This window comes from Amphiura filiformis, chromosome 1 (genome assembly GCF_039555335.1).
Source record: "Amphiura filiformis chromosome 1, Afil_fr2py, whole genome shotgun sequence".
In the NCBI taxonomy this organism is placed as follows: domain Eukaryota; kingdom Metazoa; phylum Echinodermata; class Ophiuroidea; order Amphilepidida; family Amphiuridae; genus Amphiura; species Amphiura filiformis.
In genome coordinates, this window is record NC_092628.1 from 63361679 (window position 1) to 63385561 (window position 23883).

Below are 23883 nucleotides of genomic sequence, written 5' to 3' on the forward strand. Positions count from 1 at the left end.
GAAAGCAATACCATTTTCGTTTCGAGCAATTAAAGTTAACACATTTTTGCACAGTTGGCATAAAAATTCCACTTCTTTCCATCTTTTTTAATGTTATAAATTACAACTTGATGTTATTTTGAACAAAAGGCACGATGACAGACTCCCAGGATGCATCTGCAATGCCAATGAAAAGCAGACGACAGATTGGCCAAGTGACAAAAAAAGTCATGGTACAATGACTTTGCACCAAAATGTACACATATTGGATGAAATCTGCAAATCCCATCAAATTATGGATTGCCATGAATGATCTACAACACAAATGTCAATTACTCATGGGGAACTATGTCAACAAAATGTCAATATCAATGTGACAACGTCAACTAAATGTCAATATTAATGTGACATTTGTCTGTAACATTTGTTTTCTTTTCAAGCTTGGTGGACATTTAAAATATTCTTAGTGTGAATCAAATGTGTATGTGCATTTTTTTATAAACTGAAATGTAATTTTAAAAATTGAATTTTGAAAATTAAATTTATAAAATTTGTAAAAATTTATAAAATTTGAAAATTTTGAAAAACAATGTAATTTTGAAAATTAAATTAATGAAATAGTTGTATTGAATTGTAAGATTTACACTTTTATATCTGAGTAATTACAAATTACAAAAAATGGAAAAAAATGATAAAAAAACCAAAAAAAAAACCTGGAAATACAACATTTTGATGATGACCAGGCAGCAACTCAAGTGCTACCTCAAATCATAATCCTAATCCCTGACCCGCATATCTTGATCTGAACCCTAAAACCTAACCCTAATCATAAGCTCTTATTTTGAAGTCTTTTCATGAGTTTCAAATTTTGTTCAGCTATAACCAATTATACAGCATTTTCTTTTTAAAAAAAACAACACTTTAATATTAAAATAAATCATTTTAGTGAGCTATTAGAAGACAATAGCATCATTTCAAAGTGGACAGCTAAAACTTTAAAACCCAAAACTCTATTTCATTCAATAACTGGTATGTCAAATCAACAGACCCTGTTGCTGAATGCTTGTTGGTGCAGCTGAGCAGCTGGAAATCAACCAGTCACTTATTGAAACTTGCTACTCCCATTGCATATACGGCTACGCCTGATACAGGATTATGCACAGAGAATGAAGGAGAGTATTATTTTGTAGCGATAATTTTACAGATATTTTTTCAAAATTGATAGAATGTAAAATGTCAGGGCCTGTGGAAGGTGGCTTGGAAGGTTTCATTGCCCTAAATGCTGCATTTATACAATTTAAAATTTGTTTGACCTTTTGTTTTGATATTGCATATCTGACTTTACAACTATATGTGAGCGTGGCATTGAAACATTTTTGTTACAAAATTTACAAAAAAAATGGTTTGTGACAAAGTTTTGACTAGAAACCATGTCCTTGTGATATAGGTTGCTTAGATAGTGTTTCTGATCAATGAAATTATTCTCTTCAAAGATTTTTGGAAATGTAAAACCATTCCTTTGCTACCTTTCTTTTGTCTTAAAACAGCCATATATGTACATTGCTAGCAACAGGCAAGGTACACACTTGCAACACAATAAAATATTGCATGCTCCAGAAGTGTCATTTCATTTTCCTGGTTAATTATTATATAGCGCCTTTACTACATTTGGTATGAAAGAAATTATTGTATAATTAAATAAACTTATAATTATTCTCATAAATATGTGACATGATCTGAGCTACTCAAACCAAAGTCAAAAATTGTGAAAATTTACTTCACAATTACCATTACTAACCTGTTAAGTACCTAAGCTTACTGATGTTGAAATTCTCACATCCCTGGCAAACTTGCTGGCAAAATGATGAACTTTTTATGTCCATTTTCTTATGTTTTATATTGGGTATTGCTTCTTAGTTTTGCCTATATTATTTGTTCTCATTCAATTGGATTGTGTACATTATACAGTAGTACATGACCAATTTGTCTCCGTGACATATTTTGCTCATTTTATATTAGGTATGAAATTTGTTCTTGCACTGTGTAGAACTGGTCCACACCACTCATTGAAATTAGGAAGTAAGCTACATATCCAGGAATATCTTTCTGTTCTCTGCAGAGAAACCCTCATTGTTGAACATCACTGCACTGCTAAACACGGTGCGGTGGTTAAAATAAAGCAAGAGCAAGGCTGACAAAAGAGGGCACTCTCACACTTACCCAAGCAGGTGTATGCCTGTCTATACTAAATGTGTTTATAACAGTGCAAGATGCCATCCAGTGGTACATGTAGTGCCAGGAATTTTTTTCAGGGGGTGGGGTTGTTATTGTGAACCAAAATGACCCCGGGAAAATGACTACCTCTTCATGTATAGTTAACTCATGCCCCCCCTGATGGCATCAATATTATACATTTAAATTAGTATACAAATTATTTTCACCACACCTTTTAAAGGAGTATTTCGTGATCCTAGCATCCTCTTTTTATGACATTTTTCAGTAGATATCCACGAAAAAAACTTATTTCCAAAATTTCAGTTGATTCCGATTTTGCGTTTGCGGGTTATGCATGATTATGTGTATTACACTGCTCCATAGACAATGTGTTGTAATTTCGTTCTGGTGCACCAGAACGAAATTCAACTTTGGCGATATTTTTGCTAAACGAATTAGTCTGCAAGAAATATTTGGTACATAAACATTATGTAGCCAGATGTATCCAGTGGTGTAAAAATCTCAACTTATTTTGGGAAAAGTGGGGGGATGAGGCTGTGGATCACGAAATGCCCCTTTAAGACACAATCATGAGTTGCTATAAAAGATATTTTTGGAAAAAAACAACAACATTCACAGCACAGCAAGAAAAACTAGAATCTTCAAATCATAAATCACAAAGATAAGATGGTATGGTATCATCTACAGCCTTGTGATTCCTCATAATAAACTTTGTGACAATGACATTGATTGACCCAGTATTGTCCATTTAAGGTATTGAGTAAATTGAAAACAATTTAGATCATGACTGCAAGCTGCAAATATGCTGCTTTATCTTAATTACATTAACTCCATCGCCTCCAGTTTATAGATTTCACATTTTTTATCGAACTCAGAATGCCTCCTACTTTGAACAGCAGATGGCATTCCAAGATTGTTTTGTTACTTAACAGAACATTCTAGATTTACTTACATTATTTTTTAACTTTTATACAATTTGCAAGACCTACAAAAATAAACATATGTATAAATGCATCTTTATGAATCAACTTTTAAAATTTTAAAATACTGCATATGATTGATTCTTGAAAAAAGGAAAAAAGAAAATAAGATATTTTGAAAAATATTGCAGAATCTCCTGCGACCACCATAATTCACCATCAGGGAACCAAACACATTGACATGTTAGCCCGGTGGGCAACTAAATTTAACATGTATGCAAACTACTATTCCTAGATGAACAATGAGGTGATGCCCTCAAGAAGAAATACCCTGCACTACATGATATACCTTGTCTGGTGACTACTCTATCATAAATTTTCAAGGTTTAAGTTGAACAAATGACAGAGCTGAGCTCTGACTTCAGACAAGTGGATTCTATAAAGTAGACTTGCCTGACGGGGCAAGTGAAAATTTAACGTTCTGTGAAACCTTGTCAAATTTCTCTGTCTTGTACCAACTTCAAAGTTGATCACATTTCTGAATTTCAAACCAAAACTTTGTCAAGAATTACCTCCATGCAAATGTGTCATACAACACCTGTAAATTGCAACAAATCTCTTGTATAATGTGCCAGGTGATTTACAGCATTACATATTCTAGTCAATCCTTATAGAGTCAGATTATTACATATCTTTCCTAATCCAAGAGCAGGTTGTCAGTAAGAGGATGCACCGATGCCTTCCCATAATGCAGTGTAAATTAAATGCCTGTGGATGAAATACAAAATGGTCAGAGGAAAACATCCTGTCAGAAGCCACTGGTTAGTACATAAGGAAAAGATCATAGATCATTTCTGATAGAGAATATTATATTAATTATTATTCATTGCTTTTAATTTCTGAGTACTGAAGGCAACTAGCTGAGTAACTTGAAGCAATCTACCAATGGAAACTGTAGCAAAGAGTAGAATTGTGACCATCTACACCACAAAGAGGTTATAATGTCGGCTGAATAAGTCTGATAGTACATTGGACATCTGAAAAACAATAAAAAACAAAGCATTTCCCAATGACAATTTGAATGACTTATCCTTCACTTTTAAGCAATTTATAAACAATTTAAATTTTTTTTTACACTTTCGCTGATATCACTGATTGAGACTTAAAGTATATGTAGTATATCATTGTTAAAGCTTATTTTGAGTTTGCCTGTTCAATATTTCAACAGTGAAAACAGCAACATTACAGCCCATTTGTGGTGGACGATCACAATTATGTAATGAAAATCCAACTGCATGCTGGGAATGCTGTAAATCCTCCTCTGACTGTCAGTAAAACCAATCATTAAAGCAAGCAGTAACTAATCTTAACAGGTACGATGACCCACATAAGCACAACTGCTATGTAACAAATTATTCATTTTTCACACCATCTTGTCAAACTTAACCCAATATTATTTAAAGGCCTCTTGGATGAAGATGACTCAAAAATAGACAATCAATTATTGACAACTTCACTCTCAATCTATGATGCCATCACATCGACAAAATCCCCAATGTATGGGTGCTAATGTAAATCATTTATATGTTGGTCTTATCGTCTTAAGTTTTCTTAACTGTTAGTATGATTAAATTTAATTGACTTGACACATTCCTGTGGTTTGATTGGTCTGTCTATCACTCAATTATCTCACCTGAGTTTTGTACACCAATGTTTAAATAAATAAATCAAATCTGGCACGCTTTCAGTAATCTCGCAATTCAGGTGTGGTTTTTCAGGTTGTGAATTTTAACTAATTTAATAATTTTATCACCTGTATACGTGATAGCTTTGCAAGTTATCATGTGTCAGGTATGAGACTAAATTTTCAGTAGGAAAGGGGCACCTATTATAACGAACTATTTTCAGAGCCACCAATCTTTTAGTGGACAAGGGGAACAGCTCTTTTCAAAGCCACTGAATCTTCAATATGAAAGGGACACCTACTACAACGGCTCTTTTCAGAGCCACTGAATCTTTAGTATGAAAGGGACACCTACTACAACTGCTCTTTTCAGAACCACTGAATCTTCACTATGAAAGGGACACCTACTACAACAGCTCTTTTCAGAGCCACTGAATCTTTAGTATGAAAGAGACACCTCTACAACAGCTCTTTTCAAAGCCACTGAATCTTCACTATGAAAGGGACACCTACTACAACAGCTCTTCAGAACCACTGAATCTTCAATATGAAAGGGACACCTACTACAACAGCTCTTTTCAGAGCCACTGAATCTTCAGTATGAAAGGGACACCTACTACAACAGCTCTTTTCAGAGCCACTCAGTCTTCAGTATGAAAGGGACACCTACTACAACAGCTCTTTTCAGAGCCACTGAATCTTCAGCATGAAAGGGACACCTACTACAACGGCTCTTTTCAGAGCCACTGAATCTTTAGCATGAAAGGACACCTACTACAATGGCTCTTTTCAGAGCCACTGAGTCTTCAGTATGAAACGGACACCTACTACAACGGCTCTTTTCAGAGCCAGAGTCTTCAGTATGAAAGGGATACCTACCTACTACAACAGCTCTTTTCAGAGCCACTGAATCTTCAGTATGAAAGGGACATCTACTACAACAGCTCTTTTCAGAGCCATCGAATCTTCAATATGAAAGGGACACCTACTACAACAGCTCTTTTCAGAGGCACTGAATCTTCAGTATGAAAGGGACACCTACTACAACAGCTCTTTTCAGAGCCACTGAATCTTCAATATGAAAGGGACACCTACTACAACAGCTCTTTTCAGAGCCACTGAATCTTCAATATGAAAGGGACACCTACTACAACAGCTCTTTTCAGAGCCACTGAATCTTCAATATGAAAGGGACACCTACTACAACGGCTCCTTTCAGAGCCACTATCTCCCAGTAGATAAGGGGCAATCCAATATTTTCCCACTTTGCACAATCATACTTTTTCATACAACCTGTGGGCCAAATTAAGTCCTCAGATTTACTACATAGGGACTTTCACTTTCCAAAACCTCTAACAATAAAAAAATACAATAGAAGCATGTAGACTTTCATTTTGACATTTGCTTAAAAAATAACCTTTTTCAGAGTCTCGTTTGAGCAGTGATGTAGTTTGCAACACCATCACAGCATCTTTGTTCATAGTAAAATGGTCATGTGACCTGAGGATTGTCAATACTACGCTGAATGAAGATGCAGTGCTGGTGTTGCAAGCTACAGTCCTGTTCAATCAAGATACTGAAAAAGGTAACTTTTCAAGCAAAAAGGTGTTTTTGCCCTAAAATGTTTGTGTGAAATTCCTCTGGCTTTCTATGGCCTGTCCATATATCTAAACAAATGAGAACACCTGGAATATATCATGTACCAGGTGATGACACATACCATCTATGATGAGCTAATTAAATATTAACCATCTTAGAATTGGTTTCAGATTGATTACCCAAATCTCATGATAGATAAATCATGACTCGCTGTGAACATATTGAGGCTATGACATGTAGAAGCTTACAGGTGGATCACACCTTGAGGGGAATGGGTAACTAACTGGAGTGGAAATAGGGTCACTTGATGGTCTGAAATGGGTCATCCAGATGGTGGAAGACAGGTGAGAATAGAAATTATTACAACTTATCAGGCATAGCAAGGTTTAACTGGACCCAGTACTGTACATATGGCTCAGTTGACTGAAGTATAGTGCAACTTCTTTTATCCAGCCATAATGGGACTAACATTGGCCGGATAAGTGAAAAAATCAGATCAATTTGGTGTTTGTTTTCGGCCTGAAAAGTGATTAACATGGCCATGGTGTAATAACACTGAAAGATGCTATTTGAGTGTTGTCATTGGGAAGGATAAACCTCCCTATGTGTCATTGGCCCCTGAACATGTTTAAAGCAAAACCTCCTATGTAACTTCTTGGCAGTTTTGTTTTAAACATGTTCAAGGGCCGCAAGTACAGGCTGTATCAAAATGATTAGTACCCATCTGTTTTCATATTTATTGACAAGCCTGCTGCTTCCAAATGCAGCTTTGGATCACAGTAAAATTGCCTCAATTTGTCGTTTATAATCGTTCACATTATTTACCTACAAATTAGGTGCATCCTATGTTGCATTGTGATGTAGCAGTCCTGTCCATAATCACTGAAAACTGACGGTACCAATCATTTTGATACACCCTGTAGGTTTGTCCTGCCCAACGACGGTATGCAACATAGATTCTTTAAAAGATTTAGAGCATGAAATTAAGGCATCAAAGCATTAAAACATGTTTTTCTATAAAGATCACACAGCCAAATAATAGAAAGATTCATATTTAAGATGTCCAGATAAGAGAGGTTGGACTGTAGAAGGCATAATAGAACCTCTAGGGGACAGTATTCTTGTAAAGGAAAATTGTCCTCATGTAAAACTGATACGAGTCATTTGACTGCACAAGGAGTTCAGTGCAGCAAATTATATTCTTCCTCTGTAAATTCATCAGCTTATTTGTTTGTTTACTTACCTTTATAATACTGATGCTTGTTAATGTTTTGGAAGCTGACATAGATGTTCAAATTCATCAAATCTAAGAGAAAATGGCTTAATTTCACTACTTCTTTGAATTTATGTACCAGGCATCCCTTGGTTCCTCGTAATTAATGCAACTTCCTAGTAAAAAAAAGACACAAAAACTAAATTCAAGTTTTATAAAAATAAGTGATTATTATTTTGATGTCAAAATAGTTCTACAATATCCTGTTGCCATGGTTACTACAGAATGAAATTCACTCTTATATTGATTTCTACAAAACTTCTGCATGGTGAATGGTCATTCACTAAAGCCACAGATTAATAAATAAACAGATTGGAATTTTCCATGCCTGTGCCCTCTAAGCGTACGCCGGTACAGCGTTCAGACCTGGTGACATCGCGCCAAATTTCTTGTACGCTCGCGCTATTTGCGCTATTTTTGAGTTTGCTCACACAGTACCAGATTTAGCGTCGATCCCCATGGGCAACATGCCATGTTTCCATGGTATGACTACAGCATTTAGCAAATAGTATAAAATGCACACACGAGGGCTCACTTGCACTTTCTATTAAGGATCCATACTCACACAAATCATAGACTGATTTCATTACATTTAGGGATTTCAGAACATTACAATTTGGTTGTGGAATGTGACAGAAGCTTTGGTTACCCCATTTAAGCATCATCATTGCACATTTTTGCATCTGGGTAGTGGTTAGTCCTAAAGCTATTATGGTATTTGGGCTGATACACCACTTAAGGGCAGAGTAATGGGAGAGAACACGGACCTTTTCGAGCATCATTATTTTTGAATTGTATGTCCAAAGTATATAAAACTATACATTTTTGGAAAGGAAATGAGTCAAGGAATCCCATGGTGACGTCAGATTTGTTCAAAAATCTCGAGTTTTTGAAAAAATCACAAAAATGCACTTTTTTACCCCAATTTTTTTGTGACAACTTAAAAAAAATCCGTTCGGAGTAAAAAAAAAAAAGTTAGTTTTTCATGCAGAAGAGACATGAACGGAAGGTTTTTTTTATTTTTTTGAAATTCGTCTTATTTTTGGAAATATTGCAAAAAACATGTGAAAAAAGCAATTTTGTCACTCTATTAAGCTAAAAATTGCACATAATGGTGGATATTTTTGTCCAAAACAAATATTTTGAAAAAATGAGAAAACCTTCCCTAGACTTTGATGTGCTCTAAACGATAGTGCAAAAGGTTTACCTTTTGCTTGCATATTTTTGAGTTATCTTGTCACAAAAAATCGTACAATATTGTTAAAAATGAACTCTGAGAAATCGACGTTTTAGTATAAAAATGTCAAAATTATGCACAAAACGTCCTTATATTTTAAAACGGCAAGACTTTCACGCTTGTAAAAGCTGTATCTGGTGCATGGTCTAAATATGCATCTTTTTGCACCAATGAATCTATAATGTTTGTTTTTAGTTCACCTAAATCCAAAATAATTAAAAAATCTAAGTGGCTTTTTCACTGCAAATTTTTGTTTTGTTTACATCACATTTGCTGGCGTTAACAACATACCGAATGCGCGTTGACTGCGTTGGACATACGCGCAGAGTTGCCGCAGTAATCACAATATTTCGCATTCGCAAGCATTGCCGACTCATTATTTCCGCCAATTTACTAAGCTGTCTTGAGCCATGTGACTTTTTAGAGTTGAATAGAGTGAAATAAATCAAGCAAAAATACAAGTAAATATTAGGAAGTTGTATTTTTATCAGTTTCAAGTGAAAGAATACATCTTAGTGTTGATAAATATCAAGAAATCTCAAATTCGGGTGTGGACGAATGTGTCTCCCCTTACTCTGGCCTTAAGCTCACTATTAAAGAAGGGGATATCACTGATGTAACATGCTTAACATGAACACTCATTGCTGACTGATAATGTTTTTTTGTTGGTAGCCTACATTCTCAAGTTTGTGCACCTCAGCCTCCCCTGTCCAAAATCCTGGCTACACCACTGACTTACCTCCCCTATATATAGTGTCCTGACATAACTCTGTCCTTTCCTATCCTGGTAGAGCTCAAAGATCAGATCAGTCTGGCCATCGGTCATTCCATCCGTCCACTACTAATAATACTGGTATTAACGTGCTATCATGACAAGAATATAAATGCAGCTTGGCAGACTTACTGTAAAGGAATAATCATAAAAATGTGGATCCTCAGTGTGCAAGCCCTGGGGGTTCACTCACATACTGAAAGGGTACCCATGCTTGTCATAGCATCTCAAAATTCGACCCTAAATTCAGGGGTAGCAAATTTCACCCCTTATTGGCATAAGATATTAGACATTTTAACATATAGACACTTGCCCATAAAGTTATTTTTTCATTGTCAATGACGCCCAATTTTGAGTGTTCCACACACATAATGACCCTAAGCTTCTTGGAGCCCCCACTGAATGACCCTCTTTTTTCGACAAAAATCCCCTCCAATAGACCCCTACTGTCATACTCCAGTAGGCACAGGTAGGTCACTTTCATATTCCAGTGCCCCCCCCAGCATCTGTACAAATCTCATTTCTTTGTGTGTATATGCCCCGCAGGAAAAAAAATAGGGACACCGGTCTCGGATAGGTCATCCAAAGATATGAGACAATTAGTTTTTCTCATTGTCCTCATTTGACATCAGTATGTGACCTTGGATACCACCAAGTTACTAGTGATTAAATGCATTAGCAACTTACCTCTTGCTATTTGCAGCATCTTCTAGGTTTATTAATGATTAAATGCATTAGATTTCCAACATTCATTTGCAGCACATCCCGGTCATTATTTCCTTCAGTTCTACCTCCCAAAGCATAAGTCATTACATTGCAGGCTTGTTTGTCTATATGATCCATTCGAGAGCTCAGGAAGTCAGGTATAAAGAGAGAATGTGCCTACAAAAATAATGAAAGGGTATGGTACAAGGAAAATAAATTTACTAATTCTTCAGAGTTCTGTGTGCTGCGCATCAATTATATGAACGTGAAAGCAGAAATGACAAAATAAAACGATCATGCCGATTGGCTGATCAACATTCACTACAGGGAGACATGCATTAATTGATGGTGATCATCAAGCGCACAGCGGAGATCTCCACCTCTTCTACGCCCTCAATGATCAACATCGCTTACCCGGAACTCTGGAACAATAGGCAAATTTATTTTAAATCATGGAGAACATAAAACATGTAAACTATACTAATGCCCCATACTTTTGAATTGTCAACTTTCCCCTCACCCTTCACAGGTCAATTAAGCTGAAGGCACAGTGAATCATTAGGCAGGTTTCCAAAGGAAGCCTTGAGATCACATGATCTTACCATAGTAATTGTTCCCTATCTTTCAATTACCTCTCTAGCTTTGACAACATCTCTGATATTGACAAAGTCTATCTGTTCCTCCTTACTCATCCCCATTAATTCTTGCATTTCAATTACCTCTCTAGCTTTGACAACATCTCTGATATTGACAAAGTCTATCTGTTCCTCCTTACTCAACCCCATTAATTCTTGCATTTCAATTACCTCTCCAGCTTTGACAACATCTCTGATATTGACAAAGTCTATCTGTTCCTCCTTACTCATCCCCATTAATTCTTGCATTTCAATTACCTCTCTAGCTTTGACAACATCTCTGATATTGACAAAGTCTATCTGTTCCTCCTTACTCATCCCCATTAATTCTTGCATTTCAATTACCTCTCTAGCCTTGACAACATCTCTGATATTGACAAAGTCTATCTGTTCCTCCTTACTCATCCCCATTAATTCTTGCATTTCAAGTCGGTGAGGTTTCATTCCTGGTATAAGATCCAAGTTTTTATAGAGAGCTACTTGAAATTTCCTGAGAATTGGACAGTGGTGAGAGTTGGGGTACAGGACTTCTTCTTCAGATTTAGATACAAAGATATCGACAGGACCTGTAAAGGTAAACAAAAACATGCAGTTGAAGATAAAAAGGCAAGTTGGACGGCAGGAGTCATATTTCATACCTGCCAACCCTAGAACGTCACAAATAAGGACAAATGGGAGAAAAAAAAATTTCCTTTACATTACTATATTTTACAAAAATAGGGACACCCGGTAAAATAGCTCTCTTTTTTGTTTCAGAAAAAATAGGGACAATCCCTATTAAATAGGGCAGGTATGATATTTGTTCAGTTTTAGCCATATAACTAAAACACTGCAGTGTACTTCTTAATATTATAATTGATTCCATAATACATTGGAGTGTTGGGAAAAGGTTAAAGGTCATTGGACCTCGACCATTGTCTGAAATAGGTAACAAAATTAAGTATTATTGATCTCTTCCTACCTGCATAGTGGAGTCAGGGAGTCCTTTAATTATAATAATACCTGCATAAAAATTAGGGATGGGTTATTCCGTTTATTTTCTCGAACGTTTAACACATCAGTGATGCGTGCGTTTAACATATTAACAAATCCATAACATTCCTCTTGTGTGTCAGCTTTATTTGTCCTAGCATATGAGAGCAATCTCTGACAAATCATGCTCCCTTCTGACCTGCCTTAAGGTTGCAAACACAGTGCAATTCACACGTACCAACACATTGTTTTCCTAATGTGTTAATTATTCACATTTACACTGAAAATGTTCTCTTTTTACATGGATGCATAAAGGGACTATATTTGACATTCAAAACCTCATTAATATATGCAAAGCCTGTGATCCAATCAAAAGAAATTGATAAGTCATTAATAACGCGCAATGACTCCTGGAACATGGTATATCGCTAAGCGTCATGGCAAGCATGCACGCCTACGCGATGCTGTCACGCTTCTGTGATTGGTAGCTCTTGTTGGCGGTGCAAATGTCAAATTCACCTGGTTGATTTTTTTGTAGGGTAGGTAATAACAATAATTAAAACTGGTCATATTTAACAGCGTTTTATGACCTAAAATAACATAAAATGTCATTTTGATTTGTTCAAAATATCATATACAATAATGAATGAATGAAAATAATAACTTCACACCATCTATTTTGAGTTCATTGTGTGAAATTGTCGGGTTTTGTTTTGGGCCTCTGTATTTTCCCTCGGAAAATACCTCGACCCAAAACAAAGCCGTCTGATTTCACACAATGACCTCAAAATAGATGGTGTGCAGTTATTATTGTCTGGTATTTATATTTGTTTATATTTAGTATTTCCTTACCTTTAAGAGGGCTACACATGCCAGCTACCACACACCGTAAAGATTCTATAGTCCGAGTAATATTTGTTGATCTGAAACTATAAGACATATGCACATCAAATATATCGTACATCTGGATAACATATAGCATTAAATACATCCAATGAAAAAGTTATCATAGGCACTATACAAGAGTGCTCAATACTAACATTTCAGTCAGTAAATTATAAAATTTATAAATAAGTTTAATTAACACATCATGGCCACTACTCCGAGTTTCATGCTGATGATTGCTACATGCTCGTAGCATGAAACTCGGAGTAGTGGCCATGATGTGTTAATTAAACTTATTTAATTATTTTAGCATTAAATACATGTAGTTATATTTATTTTTTTATATACTACTGTAATGTCACACTTCTACTGTACCCAAAGAGCACTAACTCATTAACTGCATTGTATGTAACCCTATTGTGTATCAACCATATTGTTTTGTCGCTAAAGGAGGGCAAATAGTGTACCTCAAGCATTTTTCGCCTAAAACCTTAAATCAAATGATAATTTGTGTTGAAAATGCAATCAGGTTGAGAACCTCTGGCCCTGCTATCCCCTAACCAAGTTGCATCACTGTACCCCATACAGATTTTGGCACATTGCATTACATACAGAATGCAAAAAACCATTCATTTGCCGGGCGCCAAGCAAAATTATCTGGAGGTACACTATTTGCCCTCCATGAGCGACACACACATATGAGTCAGTACTCTTTAGTTTTACCTTATTGACCCTACCAGATTATACTTGTTCACAATCTCATGCAGATATCATGCCCTCTGTTATGGGTAATAGCACAGCAAAAACATACTTTGGATTAGAAATGCATCCTTCCCTTCCCACCTGTTTGTTTCTTTATACTAGCTCTATCAAAATGATTGGTACCCATCAGTTTCTAATGATATGGAAAAGACTGCCACTTCAAAATGTAATGCACATAAACTGCTGATTAATGTCATAAACAGTCAGCTGTCATATAACAATAAATTATGGTAATTTCCAGAGGATCCAATGTTCCATGAAGCATGATTTTCAATAATCATCATAATTGATGGGTACCAATCATTTTGATACAGCTTGTAACCATGTCATACTTACTAGAAGTCTTGATGGTTGAACGTTTTTGGAAGGAGTTGCACTTTATATTGGTAGTGTTGCCTTAGTCTCTGTCCTAATTTATAGCAGTGATCCATCCCTACAGAAGTCAGCTGACCTATATGAGCACCACCCTATATTGTATACAAAGTGAAAAAGAAACATTTACAAACAACATTCTCACACCGATTATTGCTGTGGATTGCGCTAAATATCACATATGAATGTTCATGAGAGATCGAAGATGCATGCTGCCGGTGAAATGCTCTCAATCAAGTGTGGATGAATGAGATTGAAGTTTGAAACTCGCAAGCGAAGTTGATCGATTGTCAGGCTCATCTCACAAATGAAATGATTTTAAAGACTTTTCACGCTGGAATTTTCTTCACATGCGAGACACTGTGAGTAAAGGCAAAGTAAACATTCATTTTTATTGATGTCATTTTTAAAACACCGAAAATATCAAAATTTTGGGTACTCGGTGGTGAGTATTTAACATTGACAACTCAATGGTGAAGAAAACATTGAAAATTTCCAATGTACCGAAAAATGCAACACTTTATAATAATGGTCTATCTGGCACCATTTAAAAGGTACATCTAATTCAAATACTGTTATAACTGGTTGCGAAGGTTATTTGTGGAATGTCTAGTGTGTGCGCTCTTGAAGCAGCAAAGTCCTTGATTTGTTGTTTAAATGGTTTATGGAATGATGTGGGGCCGTAGTGGTCAGCGACAACCTGTAAAGTGTGCTGAGGCTTGTGGATCATCGTCTAGGCGTTGTGCCTGTGCGTAGCGCACTAAAAATCATTGCGCTTTATAACTCTTGTATACTACTATATTTTCAAAGCTTGGTATACTTACATGAAGACGTTTATGGTTGCGATACAACTTTTCAACTCTTGCATCTGGTTTAGGGCTGCCATCAAGACACTTAACCTCGTAGTCAATGTAGGTGTGCTTAGCTCCTGAGAATACCTCATCACTCTTCCATTCCACCTGTCATTCAAAGTCAAAATCATCTTAATTAAATCCAAAGCGATGGGCTATTCCAGTTAAAATCCATACACCCCCTATGGAAGACACAATCTGAATCTTCCACATATGGAGTGTGAATTTTAAAATGGGGTACCTGAATGTTGACTCATGATTTAAATTCTACACCCCATGTATGGAAGATTAAGGTCATATATATCTTCCATACAGGATCACAGCAGCTGAAAGGAGTATCCCATCATGCATTGCAGTATATCTGCATGCCCCATAGCAAATGTATACAAAATATAAACAAGATCCGCTTAGATATTGAGAGAGCTCTATGGATAGTTTCACAATACTTTAGGGGTCATATTTTTGCAAGCAAAAGTCTAAGCTTCTCTGATTTAAACGAGTTATTTAAAGTCGAAGTGAAGGATTTTCTGTACATTTTCTATGGCACATTCAGTTCTATTATGGTACCGCAAAGCATAATGGGATATTCCCTTCAGCTGCTGTGATACAGGATGTATGGATTTCAATTGAAATAGCCCAATGCTGTGGTAAATCCACCATTGGATTGTCATGTATGGAGGCCAAAACAATGTTCTGTTTGCATTTATCGGCAGAAGCCTGACATCAGACGATAACTTGCATCCTTAAATGTCTGTAACCCAATCGACAGTCTCACTTCCCTGATTTTTGGCCCCCACATATGTTATCATCCAGATAGTTGTTTGTTCCCTTGCCTGGTTGTTTGTTTCTTTCTTTCTTTGTATCTTTGTTTGTTTGTTTGTCCGGGCGGAAGCAAATTCATTAATCCACTCTGCACCTCAAATGTAATTTGTGTATCGGTCACCTGGAGCTACAGGGTTTTTTCATATCTGTAGCCTCTTCATAGAGTGCATAGTCCGTACTTTATATGTAAAAGTCTCTGTTGGTGTGATTTTTTTGTTGTTTATGTGACAAGCCATGACCAAAAATCACATTTTGACCAAAAAACACATTTTTGACCAAAAAACACATTTTTGACCAAAAATCACATTTTTGACCAAAAATCACATTTTTGACCAAAAAATCACATTTTTGACCAAAAATCACATTTTTGACCAAAAATCAACTTTTGACCAAAAATCACTTTTGACCAAAAATCACATTTTTGACCAAAAATCACATTTTTGACCAATAATCGCATTTTTGACCAAAAATCATGTTTTTGACCAAAAAATGATTCTGAAGACATAATGATAAAATTGGACGGATAATTTCGCATGATACCTGAATTTATCAGTCTCGCTAGAGTTTTCAAATATCACGCTCGACTTTGTCTCGCATGATATTTGAAAACTCTAGCTCGACCGATGAATTCAGGTATCACACTCAATCCGTCCAATTTTATATCAAACTTGCTACGGTGATAGTCTATATGGTAGCCTCATGTGCTGTACACTTTTAGTGTCATGTTATTTGCATATTTATGAATATTAATGCGCTCATTTGTATATTTTGCCTTCATTTCCATTATTCCACTCTCCAGCTTAAACGCAATCACCGATCAACTTCAAACTTGATATTGTGATAGTATATGGTGGCCTCATGTGGTGTATAGTTATGTGGGGGCCACCTTAATTACGAACCGCGTAATTCTAGTTCTCAGTTTTTGGTATCATAATAGATCACATTTTTCTCATTACCATCCTGGAATTTGACGCTCTTATTAGTTGATATATTTTATTATATTTCATCAGGGATATGTGTCACAAAACTTTCAACCTATCATAGCATGAGTAACCAGTTGTAAATAGGTACGTGTCCATTACTTACGATGTGTATCAATCATAAATCGCCTTAGTGAAATGGAACTTACCAAATACGATTGACCAACAAGATTTATGATGTAAAATTGAGTGAAATGCACTCCTGAATACAAGAATCTCAATCATAAGTATACACTTTTCTATCAATATTTTGCAACTTACTGGTTCTATGGCTTTGAGTTCTGACAGCGGTGTACGAGCGCCATGCCGAAAGAACACCTGAACAAACTTGAGCTCCAAATCAGAATGGTTTTCTAGGCTTGCTATATGGTCTTCTGTCATGTCATACACAATACGACGTGATGAGGCCTTGTCAGCACAATACGCCACAATGCCACATAGACTTGCAGTCACTGAGGCTGTGCCTGCATACAATGCTTTCCTGTGTTGAAAAATAGTTCAATTATTAAACCAGGAGGCTTAAAGGCATTCCTACAATGCAATTTTTTATGATTGGGAAATTTGATCAATATACATGTAACCCCATTACCACACACACAAAATGGTAATTTTAAAATTGCAGCCAACAAGCTAATAGTTGAGACTTATCAAATTAAATTGGATTTTCTTATAGAAAACATTCTTAATGTCCCACTGCATTAATTTTATTCATAAGTCTCAATGTTTTGAATGTTAAGGATGAAAACACCAGATATTATGGGAATGTCTTTATACATCCTCTGTTATTAAACAATGTTGTTTTGGTTCACTATGTTGTGACATACTGTCTAACCACTTATCTGTATCCGGCCATGACAATGTTCACATTAGAAAATTTTCTTCTTTTGACGAACCTCGAACGAAGATTAAAAATTGTTTTTTCTTAATGTTACGCACTTTTCTTCCTTTGACGAAGATTAAAATTGCTTTGTTCAACTAAGCTAAAAAGGTTGTTTTGACAAAGGAATACTTCATTCAACGAAGCTAATTTTGTTATGTGTACGCTCGCTTTGTTCAACAAAGGAAAGTGATCATGTGACAAGTGACCTTCACCGGCTTTAATAATAGGCAGAGGAGGCTTAAAGGCATTCCTACAATGCACTATGATTGGGAAATTTGATCAATATAACCTAATTTTAAAGGCAAAGTCCCCATTGCCACACACACAAAATGGTAATTTTAAAACTGCAGCCAACAAGCTAATAGTTGAGACTTAGGACTGATATTTGATTTTCTTACAGGAAACATTCATATTGTCCCACTGCATTAATTTTATTCCTAAGTCTCGATGTTATGAATGTTAAATAATAGGATGAAAACACCAGATATTTGCACACAATTCCAATGCAAAGCATGATCAACTGTACCACATGTGTACAAAAGCCAGACATACAAGGTCAGAAACCCCATTGGGTTGTGGGAATGTCTTTAAACGTCCTCTGAATAATAGGCAGGCGTTAATAGCTTCGTTCGAGCTTCGTTAATTTTCATGAAATGTGTACAGTGAAATGTCTTCATTCGGTCATCGTTCAGCGTAATGTGTACGCATGCTTAATTTGTTAATCAAGATTTTAAAACTTATCTTCGTCGAATGAAGAAATTTTCTAATGTGAACAGGGTCCATGATGAGCACAAACATATGGCAGGCTAAATGAAAATCCTAATAAGTGAATTATGTGCAATTCTCTATTGAAAACCCATAAGTGATAGAGGGGAACAACAAACTAGAAGGCTATATATTTGTACACAAATACAGCTATACCCGCATGTTATCGGTTTACACAAACTTACAGTGCTTATTTGCTGAGGACTTAGGTTGCTGTTGTCAGTCTCTCTAATTCACAGTGAAGCTATGCAATTTAATAGATTGAAATTCACAATATGCAATTTGATTAGGGGAAAGCTATTCCAGAGGGAGTATGTAAATTAAATGGAACAGCCATTTCAGAGGGAATATGTAAATTAAATGGAACAGCCTATTTTGTGGCCATTTCAGAGGGAGTATGTAAATTAAATAGAACAGCCAATGGGTATGTAATTTCACTGGAACAGCCTTAACGTTTATGTTATCTATATTATAATTGGTCTTGTGTCACAACCTGGGGTACCTTTGTGTTACATAGTAAAAAAATGAAATGGTTTAAACATTTTATCTACACATCTCATTTAAAGTGGTTTATCCTTCTGAGCATTTTGACACCTTTTTTATGGAAATCGGTTAAAAAATGAGAGAGTGTGGGCAAAAACCATCACAAAGTAGGGAGGATGTAACCTCACCTCTTTTTTCCACATTTACAATCATTCTGAGCAAGTATTTGTCTTTTAAATGAACTTCTGTATTTATTTACTTGGTTTAGATGTCTAAGAGTTCATTTAGACATTTTTTTACTAGATTCAAATTTTTAAAGAGGGTTTTAAATCAAATTTACAATATAAATCCCTCCCCTAATCCTCCTCCCCCTAATCCTCAGCCACCCTTGGCACATTTCATGCCAAACGTCATAAGAAAATAATTGAAAAATATTTTAAAACAGGATAAAAACATGAGTAATATAGAATAAATTAGCCTCAATTTAAGACCTAATTGAATCTTCTAAGTGAAGGAATACTCAAGAGACAGTGTTTTGAAATCCAAACTGCACATCAAAATGTAACAAAGCCACCTTTTTGGGTACCCCAGTATATGACACAAGATCAATTACGCTATTGTCTGTGAATCTGTTTAGTCCTACGTGTATGGGGTGGGATGGGATGGGCGTTATTAACAATATAATTCTCAGGTGCAATCTGTGTACAAACTCTGAGCCCAGAAGCTGCTTTATTTGATGACAAACGGACGGCCCTTTTTTAACATTTGGGGCCCTGGGGCCCATAATATTTGACTTATGAGGCTCATGTACATATGTTGAAGTATAATTCTCAAGTACTATCAGTAGACTCAAGCTGGGCACTGTAGCTGCTTTATTTACTGAGTAACGGCTGGCCCTATGTTTTAGTGTTTTGGGCCCTGGGGCCAATGGTGTGACATATGGGGCTCATATGTACATATAACAATATAATTCTCAGGTGCAATCTGTGTACAAACTCTGAGCTCTAAAGTTGCTTTATTTGATGAAAAACGGCCGGGCTTTTGCTTTAACATTTGGGGCCCCGGGGCCCATAATATTTCACTTCTGGGGCTCATGTGCATATGTTGAAATATAATTCTCAAGTGCTATCAGCAGACTCAAGCTGGACATTGTAGCTGCTTTCTTTACAGAGTAACCGCCGGCCCTATGTTTTAGCGTTTGGGCCCTGGGGCCCATATTATGTGACACATGGGGTTCATATATACATATAACAATATAATGCTTTAGACCTATTAGTGTACCAAATCTAAACCCTGTAGCTCCTTTATTTGCTGAGAAACGACAGGCCCTTTATTTTAACATTTGGGCCTCTGGGGCCCCTAGCCTTAAACATCTGGGGCCAAAATGGGCAAAAGGCAATTTACAACTTAGGGCCCATATATGTGCCACATATGAGCTCTAGTGCCCTTGTAGTTTTATAGCTAGCCTTGTCAATCTGTTGCCCTTATTTTAACATTTGGGGCCCTGGGGCCCATATGACATGTGGGGCTCATGTATACTTGCATATATAGAGTACCCCTGGATCTATCAGTGTACCAACTCAGGGCCCTGAGGCTGCTTCATTTAATGAGAAACAGCATACTTTGTATTTTTTACATTTGGGCCCCTGGGGCCCGTGACCTTTGACCTCTGGGGCCAAGATGTGCAAAAGATAAATCTACGGGGTAGGGCCCATAAGTGTACCACATATGGGCCCTGGGGCCCTTGTAGTTTTAGCGCTAGCCCTGTCAATCTGTTGCCCCTTATTTTAACATTTGGGGCCCTGGGGCCCATGATATATGACATATGGGGCTCATGTATAATTGTATATATAGAGTACCCCTGGGGCTATCAGTGTACTAACTCAGGCCCCTGAGGCTACTTCATTTGATGAGAAATGGCATGCTTTGTATTTTTACATTTGGGCCCCTGGGGCCCGTGACCTTTGACCTCTGGGGCCAAGATGGGCAAAGGATAAATCTACGGGGTAGGGCATATAAGTGTACCACATATGGGCCCTGTGGCCCTTGTAGTTTTAGCGCTAGCCTTGACAGAATGTTGTGTTTGATGGACGAAGAAGAGGAGGAGGAGGAGGAGGAGGAGGAGGAGGAGAAGAAACCATAGGATGGCAATATACCCGTTCATGCTTCGCATGCGGGTATAAAGATTGTTCAACATGGGGTAATAACACTCTGAGCAATATTTTATGCAACACAGCTGTTTTTCCGAATGCTTTGAGCCTACATGTAAAATTTAAGTTGTCAAAACATTGAAAACATGTTTTCCTTTGAAATTCACACATCTGGAACAGAGATATGGTGTAAAAGAGGTCCGGATATCATTCAGAGGTTGGACTGCTATGTTTTTCAGTTCAGTTATTGGAACTACTAGCTCGCCACATAAACTTGTATGGCTTAAAATTCTGACTGCTCAGCTGTAGGTTTACTGTCATCCGTATTTTGAAATCTGTTGACGATTTGATGATCCCCGGTCCATTATTTTAGCTGTGTCATGTGTATTGTGTCATGTGTATGACACCAGGGTATGACGCTTGTGGGAACCAGCCAAACATCAGAGTAAAAAAAAACAATCGCCTCTACATACACGCTACATAACAGCGTGTGTGATTGGTCAAGAGCCGGGCATAAACAGCGTTCCGGATGTGAGATCGCCGGGTAGGGTAAATGCAAGAAAAATCAATTTTTTTGATAATGTTACTCGTAATTTTTTGTTATTATTTTGATGAAATAAGAATCACAAAATGTTCTGGTATGTATGAACAGGGTTCATTCATATATTTTCATGACTAAACGTTTTTTTATGCAAGCGGCCCCTCGGGCATAAATAACGGTTTAGTCATGAAAATATGTGATGCGATCAAGCAAAATCAGTCGGAACTCGGAAATATTGATTTTGAGATATTGGCAAACAAAGCAAATATTTTGTTTTGTTTCCTTTTGTTTTGGAAACTCTTTAATTGCTCATTGAATATCTTTAGAACTAGTCGTTCAATTTCAATGGGGTTTTCTGCAAAATGCAGCTTTGTAAATGCTTTTACTATCCTATAAAAACTGAAAATTTAATATTTCCGAGTTCCGACTGATTTTGCTTGATCGCATCACATATGAATGAACCCCTGATTTATGCCCAAGGGGCTGCTTGGCAGTGCTTGCGGCCCGAAGGCATAAACAACCGTTAGTCATGAAAATATATATAACATTTTGTGATTCTTATTTCATCAAAACAATAACAAAAAATTACAAATACTTTATTAAAAAACATGATTTTCCTTGCATTTTCCCTACCTGGCGATCTCACATCCAGGACACCCGGCATAAACGCCGTTTATGCCCGGCTCTTGACCAATCACACGTGCTGTTATATAGCGTGGCCGTGTATGTATGAACAGGAGTTTAGCACAGTATATTACAGACGCAGATGCACAGTCCAGATTTATATTAAGGATACGATACATGATTTACCGACAAGTGACTCATTTCGGAATGCGATCATGAATTTTGAAGAAAAAAAAGTTTCCACAGGCTTCGTTGGGACTCGAACCAGCGATTCCAGACTTCCTTCGATTACGCGTCTAGCGCTTTACCGCTCGGCCACCTCATTCTTTCTCTAGAATGTTTTGTACATGTATGTGAAATAGCTTCAACAATGGTTCGGTGCATAATGGTAAAAATAGCCTTGACCTAAAAAAGGGCGAGAGGTACCATATTTACGGATTCAGGCTAAATTTAAAATTGATATAAAAAAGGTTTGTTTTTTGATCGATTACAAAAATTAATTTTTGTCGTATAAAGAAATTGTATCTGGCGTGAATTACACCACAGTTTTTATTCCTAGGGCTCTTTGACTTCTTCAAATAATTTTTTTAATGATAGAGTGTATCCCCTGGCCCTCTATAAATACGCACAAAAGATCGAGCCCCCTTAAGCTGAATTTATACTCGATCGCTTTTGCAGAAATACGATTCTCACGCATGCTCAGTGTTTACTTACATTTCCAGAGCGTCAAGCTGATCAATCTATTCAAATCGCCGAGGCAAAGACAACATCGCTTTTGCAAGTTTGACACGTGAATGAGTCAACCAATCATATACAACCAACTGGATATTATTTTGCCAATTAATTTACCTTTCTCGATTAACTTTTGGTGATGAATTAATTCAAAGCAATAATTATTGACAGCAACTGATGTTTTAAAAATGTATTTTGTGGCATTTAGAATATTTCAATTGAGTTGTCTGCAATCGCCGTTGCATGATAAGTGTAAATGCAAATTAGTGACGAGTGATGCATTGCAAAAATCGCAATCGCTCGGCGATCGAGTAGACTTTGACTTTGACTTTGAAGAAATACTGTCCAACGTTCCCTGCGGGAATCAAGCGGCCAGGAATAGTGTGCGCCTGTTGTTGGTTACTTAGTCTTGCTTCTTATATAGGTGGCTTGTAATTGCTGTTTTAAATGCTTGAGGTTCTTAATAATGTTGGCTATGCTTTCTGGTATCGAGTTCCAATCTCGAATTGTTCTCGGAAAATATGAGTTCTTATAACATTAACAGTCTTTTGTAGCCGTTATTGTTGCAAATGCTTGAGTATTGGTATGCCGTGACGTACGTGGGGCAGGCTGAAGGAGTTTTCCGACAGGTAGGGATAGGTGACCGGTGATTTATCCCATACCATGATGCATGGTGCCATTCCCATTATGGTCGATGGTCATGGCATGCATCATAAAAAATGGTAGTTAGGTGAATGGATGATGCAACTTTTTAAGCTTAACGATTTTTTGTACCGATTTATTTTACGAAAAATACAGATTTTCTGAAACTAAGAAAAACAATATCACAAACCTGAACATGGTGACACTAAACTTGAATCTCTTTTACCATGACATGTGTTGAGGGAGATATTTAGTTCATGATTGAGTTTCCTTCTTCCACCAGCTGATCCGGTTCCCGAATTCAACAGGCTGAAAAATGTTAAAGGCTCATTGCACCTTAAGGGTGCTCATCATCGAATCATATCCAATAAATTTTCTGTGAA

The 23883-nt window shown here is 36.7% G+C and overlaps 1 protein-coding gene and 1 long non-coding RNA gene across 2 annotated transcripts in view; one reads left to right on the plus strand and one right to left on the minus strand.

Annotated features, from left to right (window-relative positions):
- The window catches only part of LOC140150724 (uncharacterized), a 410742-nt gene that overhangs the window by 73514 nt on the left and 313345 nt on the right, over nt 1-23883 (plus strand). The window lies entirely within an intron of this gene.
- On the minus strand, nt 10393-23825 carry LOC140168375 (lysophosphatidic acid phosphatase type 6-like). The gene is made up of 7 exons (XM_072191754.1): nt 23691-23825; nt 16945-17164; nt 14855-14989; nt 13995-14125; nt 12864-12940; nt 11385-11605; nt 10393-10581 (listed from the first exon to the last, which is right to left on the minus strand). The coding sequence occupies exons 1-7, from the start codon at nt 23696-23698 to the stop codon at nt 10393-10395; spliced, it is 981 nt and encodes a 326-aa protein (XP_072047855.1). The 5' UTR covers nt 23699-23825.